The sequence below is a fragment of the Plenodomus lingam genome (assembly GCF_022343315.1).
Source record: "Plenodomus lingam strain CAN1 chromosome Unknown contig_14, whole genome shotgun sequence".
NCBI classification, from domain to species: Eukaryota; Fungi; Ascomycota; class Dothideomycetes; order Pleosporales; family Leptosphaeriaceae; genus Plenodomus; species Plenodomus lingam.
Window position 1 is genome coordinate 1,284,042 of NW_027093932.1, and position 9,204 is coordinate 1,293,245.

A 9,204-nucleotide genomic window follows, 5' to 3' on the forward strand; every position below is an offset into this window, starting at 1 on the left:
CTAATACCTACTACTACTTATTAAGGAAACTTTACGCATACTATCTAGTGTAAGTTAGTTTATAAAAGTAGATATTTGCGCTACCTTTTATAAAGTTAGAATAGTAGAAGGTTATAAGTCCTTAATAGCTTTCTGCACCTAGTTTAGGTTATATAAATAGTTAGTATATCTATTTAGTCTTAGTAGTGCGCTATCTACTTTCTAATAATATATTAATACTACGCTTATAGAGTTACTTAGATTATATATAATAGCCTACCTTAATAATATCCTAATTTATTTAGGAGGAGACTAGTTTAACTATATAGAAAAAGTAAAGCGTGTACTTATACTATTAAAAGAAGTAGGACTATACCTAGACTTAGAGAAATGTGCTTTTAGTGTTAAGGAGGTACGCTACCTAGGCTATATTATTAAGGTAGGCAAATTACTTAGACCTAACCCTAAAAAGCTTAGGGTAGTATAGGAATAGGAATCCCCTAGGAATATAAGAGAGGTAAGGAGTTTTCTAGGTTTTACTAACTTCTACTATAATTTTATTATAAGGTTTTCTAAAGTAGTAGCACCTTTAAACTAACTAACTAGGAAGAACACCCTATTCTAATAGGGAGAGGAAGAATAAAGTATATTTAATGCGCTAAAAAAGGTGTTTATATTAGGACTAGTATTAATATAATAGGACCTAGCTAAAGAAATATTATTAGAAGCAGACTATTTAGGATATACTCTTAGGGGTTGCTTATTATAAAAAGTTAGGGGCGCCTAGGGCCTAGTTTCTTACTACTCTATAGCACTAACACTAGAGAGACAAAACTATACTATATATAATAAGGAATTACTTGCTATTATTAAGTATCTTAAAAGTTAGTTAGTAGAGTTATAGAGCATTTATAAGCTATTTATAATATTTATAGACTATAAAAACTTAGAGTACTTTACTAGCCTTTAAAGCTTAAGCAAGTAATAGTGCTACTAGGCAGAGGAACTTTTAAAATATTAGTATATCCTATAGTATAGGCCTAGCTATCTTATAGGACAACCTAATACCTTAAGTAGGCAACTATAAGATTTAAACTCCTCTAAAGCAATACTATAGTTAGTAATGCGCCCTAAATTAATTTAGGTTGCAGTGTTAGAAGTAGAGGAGGCGTCTAAGTTACTAAAGGGTGCTAGCCTCTTTACTAACCTGCACATGTAGATACTATAGGATAAAGTAGTACTAGAAGATAAGACATACTAAGTACGCCTTAATATAGTTTAGAAAGGCGCTAGGTCTTTCCTAGTCTTAGCTAACACAAAGCAATAAATTAGGGACTGTGTAATTAGCGCACACAGCACTTTACTCTAGAGGGGTGTTATTTAGTTACTAATATAGGAACCCCTTATAACTACTATTATATAGCAAGCATATAAATTAGGTTTAGTAGAATATCTAGGGAAGAATATAATATTTTAAATACTACGCTGTAACTATTATTAAGATAGAATATTAGGAGATATTACGTAGTATATTTAAAACTACTATTATTATAGTGCTTATATCTCCTAGAAGTGCTAATAGGGTCTATTGTAACCTATACTAGTCGCGTTATAATACTAGTCCTAAATATCTATAGATTTTATAGTTAACCTACTAGTAAAAGATAATAGCAAACCTTAGTCCCTATTAGTTATTACTAATAGATTATCTAAATATATTTAGCTTAAAGTAATAGTCTCTATAGTAGCTAATTATTATATAAGGATCTTCTAGGATAACTAGTAGTGGTTCTAAGGCTTCCTATCCTCTATTATTACTAACTAAGGTTTAGACTAGTTAGGATCCTTCTAGATAATATTATACTAGATAATAAAGATAAACTAGTTACTATCTACTATATACCACCCCTAGATAGATAGTAGGACAGAGTAGGTAAACTAAGAAGTGCAGGTAGTGCTGCGTATAATAGTATACTTTAAGCAGACTAACTAGCCTAATTACCTACTAGCCTACTAACTTATACTTAATAATAGGGACTCTAGTATAACTAGTGTTAGCCTAAATCTACTTTTAAATAGGTATACTATAGATATACTATAAAAGATAATATTACTACTAGTAAAGCCTAAGAATCCTTATAGAGAAGCTATAATATTCTTATTACACCTATAGAGGGGTGTAGAGCTAGCGTAAGCTACTATTGCGTTTTAATAGTAATAATAATAGGAAGTAATAAACTAGTCTTAACACTTAGCTAAAAAGTTCCTAAAAAGTAATATAGTTTAGTTTATAATATATAATATAAAGATAAACTAACTAAGTAAAAAGTTTAACTAGCTATAAGTTAAGTATAAAGTAATAGAAGTCCCTACTCTACTTATAGTAGTGTTAGACTTACTAGGGAACTTGTATAAGACTGTGTATGTAGATCTACTAGAGAGAGCTACTAATAACCTGCTACTAAGCTAGAAGCTTTAGGACTTATAACTAGGCCTAATAGTTACTCTAGAAAATAAAGATATAATACTAGATAAATAGGAAGTAGAAGAGATCCTTTGTATAAAGAATATAAGAGGAAAAGAGAAGTATTAAGTCCTAGTAAAATAAAAGGGGTATATTAATCTAATATAGCACCTACTAGAGGTAGTATAGGATACTAAGGCTCTAGATAGGTTTAAGAAAAAGTATAGGGATATCGCGTATAATAATAGCCTAATACGTATAAAAGCTAGGAAGCAAGGGTAGAAGAAAACTAGAATAATAACTTAGACCTTTTATTATAATTAAGAAGTAGAAAGGTATTAGAGATTTCTTTTATTTATCCTTATAATACTCTAAGCAAGTGCCCTACTATTAAAGTTTTATAAGGTAGCTAATAATTAGGTAGTAGTATCTATACTATTACTATCTATAACTAACCCTCCCCTAGCCCCCCCTAAACTATTATTTATATTATCCTAACGCCTCTATATCTCTTAGTAATAGTAGTAACGCTTGCGCGTAGTATAGGTAGGGGAGGACTTAGTTAATAAGTATAAGCAATAGTAGTAGTAGTAGTAGGAGGAGGGTAGTGCTTTAATAGTTTACTAACACGTAGTACCCTAGGCCTAAAGAAAGCAAATATTAGAATAGGCAAAAGGGAATAAAGGGAAATTAATACTAATAATAAGGGTCTTAATACTATAGGTAGTGCGCTTAGTAGCGCTCTTAAGCCTATTAATATAAAGGTTAGTTTAGGTATAGGTCTTATTTATATACTAGTTAATATACTAGAAGGTAATACTAGTAGTAGTAGCAAGCTATATAATATTGTCGTTGCTATAACTACTATATAAAGGCGTAATAGCAGACTAAAGTAGAAATACTAGAGTACTAGTAGTAGATAGAATAATAGCACTAAGCTAATACTAATTATAGGCGCGTAAGTAGGTAGTAGGGGCAAGTAGGGTAATAGTATTATTAGTCTAAGCCTTTAATATAAGATCCTTAAAATAGTAGTAGAGCTAGTAGAACTATAGTATAAACTAGTAATAGGTGCCTTTAGTAGGTTTCCCTATAAAGGTACTAAAGGTCCCCTTCTTTACAATATAGAGGCAATCCTCCTAGTAACTATAATAAAACTAAAGCTAGTTATAAAGGGCTTAGCAAATATTAGGATTATTAGTAAGGATAGCTTCTAATTAAGTATAGGTCTTATAGCCGTAATAGCAGGACTTATATAAGTGCCCTAGATATAGTTAGAACTTGCTATAAAGAAAATAAAATTAAGGGGAACTTACTACTACCTTCCTAATAGTTATACTTGCTAAAGAGATAAAGCTAGTTAATATACTAATTATAGGGAAGTAGCTTTATAAAACTACTATTATATTCCTTATTATCTAAGTTACTAGAAATAATAAAGCTACTAAGTAACTATATTTAGGGAGGTGTATACTATGTAAAAGTTAGTACAGGAAATATAGGGAGAATATTAAAAGTACGCACCTTATCTTAGTAGGCCTAGCATAGGGTCTAACTGCCTTGTAGTAGATCCCTACTACTAGCACTAGCAGTAGTAGATAGGGATATAATAAGGGCTAGATAGGCAGGATTTAATAGAGAAAGAGTAAAGAGAAGGGCTAATTAGGGGGGAAAATCTGTTATATAATAAAGTAAGTTAGGAAATTTATAGTAGGGTAGGATAGCTATATTAGAACTTTTATAGTAGGGTGCTAAAATAAGCGTATAGACGCTACACGCGCGTACTACTTAATATATAGGCCTATTATAAATTAGGAAGGAATATAAAGATATAATAATAAAATTAAAAAAATATAGTAATAAAGCCTAATATAGATTAGGGAGGACAAAGATATAACCCTAGACCCCTAGAAAGACGATTTTATAATAGTTTATAGGGGAAGGTTAGGGGTATATAAAGGGCTTAGGCTTATGCCTAAGCCTAGGTCTAATATAAGATGGACCAAGTCTAACACTACTACTAAGCGAACACACTAGACACCTATAAAAAGGCGTAGAGGGCTTACCTCTCCTTTAAGATACTAAATACTATTATTAACGCTTATTGTATTCTCCCTTAAGGCTAGTCTATAACAATAAGGAGCTAGTATAAAGTATAAGCTTTAGCTTTTGTCTTGCAATTAAACACCTCCTTAAGCTAGGATACCCCTAGGGTGTAGCTTATCTACCTACTTAGTAATCCTATAAAGAAAGCTTAGTATTATAATAGGTTAAAATCTTATAACTAAGTATTCTATAGAGCTCTAGATTAGGACTAATAAATAAGGATAGGGGTAAGAGTAGTACTATTAGCGCATGTACAAGCTATAGTAGTAATCTACTTCCTATTGCTATCCTAGAGTATAGCTCTAATCTTTCTCTGCTTATAGGCGCTCTTATTAAATATATATTTAGTTTTTAATAGTACTCTAATAAGAAAACCCTTCTTATCTATATTATAGATATGCTAACTCTTAATATTATATTACTCTATTTTTTAGTATAAAAGCTTAAAGTATAAGCTATACTTAAAGGTAGAATTAGCTTTAAAGTAGTTATAATTAAGCCTAGTAGCCTAATAGGAGATAAGATTAATATTATAGTAGTTAATAAAGCGCTATACCTAATTTTTACCTACTAGATTCCCTATTATTTTAGTTATAAAATTTTAAATAATAGTCTATATAGGGGGTAATCCTTACCTATAAAGCTCTTTAATATACTCTATAAGCTTGCTTTCTTGTATAGTATTAAGTATTTAACTATTTAGAAGAGTAGTAGTATATACCTGCTAAATTTTCTAGTAGCGTCTAGATAAGGTTAACTGCAAGCAACTATACTTTTCTGCTATTTCTAAGTATGTAAAATCTTCTCTAAGAGTTAAGGATTTAATTGCTGCAAGCGCGTTGTTAATAGGTGCTATAGTTATTAAGAAATTTAGTGTTAAAAATTTGGTGATTTTGGTGTTGGTGGGCGCTCGGTGGGGGTGGGCGCTCGGTGGTGGATCACGTTAGTGGGTTCCGGGGTGTTGGCGCTCCGTCCGCGATGGCAGCAAGACATGAGCTAACATCAAGAGTTTGGGTCCGAGGCGCCAGAGAAAACACGGAAACGAGACCAACAGCGTGTGGAAGGGTTTGGCGACCCCCACTCATCCCATATGTCCATGAAGATTCTTGAAGAAGCTGGGCTTTGATGGGTTCTGGGTTCTTCTTAGGATGGCCATGGGTTGCGATGAAAAAAAAAGGGTTCGTGCTGTACCGTCGGTGAATTGTCCGGCCGATCTCGCTTAGCTGCGGGATGGACCGGGGAGTGGGGGTGTGGGGTGTATCTATCTAAGATCACGTCTACCATGAATACGGGTCTTGGGTGGGTACCCGCTTATGTACATGGTAGACTTTAGAGGAAGCGAGAGAGAGAATGAGAATGAGAATAAGAATGAGAATGAGAATGAGAACATTTCCAAGTAGTATTAAACAATGTTTCCTGGTTCAGTGCCCAAAACAGTCCAGAGCACAAAAACTGACACTGGTACTAGGTACATCTCACGTGGGCTTGCGAACCGTGTATTTGCTCTTCAGCCCATGCACCGCCTTGATAGCCCTTAGTTGACGAATCGCTACTATGGTTTCCTTCCGATGATGGTGTGCCGTTCAAACTCAACCCGTCAAAGTGAGCGGAACCCTCTGATGACCACACGGGAAGCAGTCGCTGAATCTTCAAGAATAAAGACACGCAAAACTCTCGCATGTTCAAAAGCTCCCAGTTCCCGCCAGCCTGGGCCATCGTTCCAAGATCCACCAGAAACTGGTTATATACCTCGAATTCCTCTGAGCTGGGCATCGCTTCCGCCGGATCATTAATGTGCTGCGCGAGCACAGTGACCAGCGCTGCAATCATACTGATATGCGAATTCCAGTACAACCCAACATCACCCCGTGGGGCAATGGGCAGCAGACTTAACAATCGATGTGCCGCTCCATAACACTTGTTTTCCCGCAAGCCTGCCGTCATCTTGAGTCCCTCGAGTGAAAACGGATTAATGCCCGTCACCTCCTCAAACGCTGCAAACGCATGCAGGCGATACACAGTCGCAAAATAGGTCGCTTCGAGCGTCACGACGTGACATATATCTGATCTGTACAGTAGTTGGAAAAGTCGGTTGACACCAAGCGTAAAAACTTCCTGCTTGTGGAATTCCTCAAGATGCCTGAGAACGGTGGCAGAGGCGGCCTTTGCAGCCGGAGACTTCATGCAATGTGGTCTCGAGGTAAGGATCTGGTCGTTGGCTTCCGCCTGTAGGAGAGCTAGCTTTACGCGAAGATTGAAAATGTTGATTTGCCAGTATCCTTCTGCTGATGTGACGGCGCCCAGGGGGTCTAGGAGAAACTCGGCCATTTCAGGGGAGCATTCCATGACATCTTCATGGCGATAAGTCGTTGGAGAGTTAGTTATTATGCTGGTCATCGTATCGCCAATGAAAGCCAACCAGAAAACACGGCGCTGCTGCTGCGCACTGGATGCGTAGTCTAAGAGAGGCATATCAGATGTGCAGGGCTCGTAGGCCAACCCTTGTATAATGCGCGACGCGGTGGCAATGAACTGTCCCTCATTTCTACAAGATTCATGTTACTCTTCCAAACCTCAACAGTCGATTTTGGCTTTTACTGACATGTTATATCTTATTGGTAGGCGCGTGATGAGCAATGCTACCCCGAGCAAGCACTGTACCAAACCAAGGGATGCTGGCGCAGAAAGGAGCGACCTCAGAGTCATTAACGTTTTATCGAGGTAGTACTGCGCCATATACGTGTCCTGTGTTGTACCAACAGGGCTCATTGCTCGCAATCTGTTGGACCAGAAGGTGGGCTATAAGCATCTAATGCCGATATTTTAAGGGTTGACTTACGTGTGGGCCAGGCCAAAGACGACATAAGCACTAGTCCAAGCAATGATGTTGTCTTCACAGCACTCAGCATAGCATATTCGAAGATAGTTGGCTAGAACATCAGGTTGATAAAGAGGTGTGGCAGTGTTGAAGTCATTTAAAAATTCCGCAAGGAGGGAAGTCGCCACCTCGGGTGGGGGGAAGTACCAATCGAATGTGGCCGGTGACAATACTGTAGCAGTTGTGCCAGTACCAACAGTGGAAGTGGAGTCAGTAGCGCCAATTTGTACGTCTTTGAGATATGCTGAGTCGGCTTCAAATTCAGAGGAGGTTTGCAGATCCTGCGTAGGTAGAGAAGCATATGATATTGAAGGGGATACACATTTTTCGGTCTTATGGAGGTCAAGGGGTGCCACGAGTGAAGGCGGGAAGAAGCTGGTCAACTCTGCGAGAGCGTCCGTGTCAAATGGATCAGAGGCTGGAATGTCCGGGCGAGGCATCGTTTGGAATTCATGGCGAAGGTTCTCAACACACGTTGATGGGGACATCGAAGGCCGTATGGATTGTTGAAGAGGCTCATGACGAATCTGAGGTTGTTCGGCACTTCGTTTTTGTATCAGCGATTCCAATTGCTTGATCCGTTTCTCATATTCTGCAATACGGTTGCTACAACTGGTCAGTGAGGCTCGAACTGGTCAGAGGTATATTTGTGTCATTACCCTTTCTGTGGCTTCGACCTTGGTCTTCGAACATGTGTCGTCGTACACTCCTCCTTGAGGTTCACACAGATTGTGCAGCCGGTAGTGCCAGGTGTCCAGATACATCGTCTTTTCCTCTTACGGCATGAATCGCATGCCTAACCGAAATTAGTGAATCCCTATGATGCCAATCCCTCTGCGTTACATGAGGTAGGGTATGACTGATGGAGACGACGGTGTGAGGCGAGCCATCATGTGAAAATATTCTGATGCACAAAGGGAACTGGGCCCACTCACTTTCACCGTTGAAGCAGATCCGCGCTTTTCTGGAACCATACCTGACATAGTTTCTGATCTTTTGTTCGACTTGTGAATACTATCAAATATCAAAGTTGGACGTCTTGCTACTGAGGTTAAGGAGGACTCCCGCACCGACCGCCAAGAACCCGCAAACCCGCTAACTAGGTAACGTGATCCACCACCGAGCGCCCACCCCCACCGAGCGCCCACTAACACCAAAATCCACCACCCACTAAATAAGGATATTGCGCCACCCACAATAGCTATTATTACAAGATTTCTTAGAGTCACAATTATTAGATCTATTAGAGTAGATTAAATATTTTAGATTATATAAGTAGCTTTTTAGGGGGTCTAATTAGGCGCCTATGCTATAAAGTTGCCTCTACTACTATATCCTCTTCTACTAGCTCCTTATTAACTACCTTAGCTAGTATAATAATAGGAGGCTTAAGGATTTACCTCTTACCTATTTAAGATATTTTAATATTATTTTAGAGTTACTTTTCTAGTTACTTAGTAGTTTTCTACTTATTATATATAGTAGCTTTTTAGGTAGCTTTCTTTTTTTACTCTTTTTTAGTAATTACTTAATTTAGGTAATACTCTTTTATAAGTTAAGCTTTAGTAAGCTTCTATTACTTATAAAGCTTAATTACCTTACTTTTTTAGTATTATAGCTCCTATTCTTTAAGGTTCTTTTACTTCTAAAGCTTAAATACTTACTCTACCTTTAATAGTAAAATAAATTAGGTACTACTACTATAATTATTATTAGGGGGTAATAATAGAGGTTTACTACGCTTCCTATGTTTCTTCTTATTAGCTAGGGTAGCCCT

The 9,204-nt window shown here is 37.1% G+C and overlaps 1 protein-coding gene across 1 annotated transcript; it reads right to left on the minus strand.

Annotated features, from left to right (window-relative positions):
- Positions 1-6,013: 6,013 nt before the first annotated feature.
- Positions 6,014-8,410, minus strand: IAQ61_002535 (uncharacterized protein; the record flags this gene model as incomplete). The annotated part of the gene is made up of 5 exons (XM_003834386.1): positions 6,014-7,094; positions 7,152-7,328; positions 7,389-8,033; positions 8,087-8,223; positions 8,363-8,410. The coding sequence occupies 5 exons, from the start codon at positions 8,408-8,410 to the stop codon at positions 6,014-6,016; spliced, it is 2,088 nt and encodes a 695-aa protein (XP_003834434.1).
- Positions 8,411-9,204: the final 794 nt, after the last annotated feature.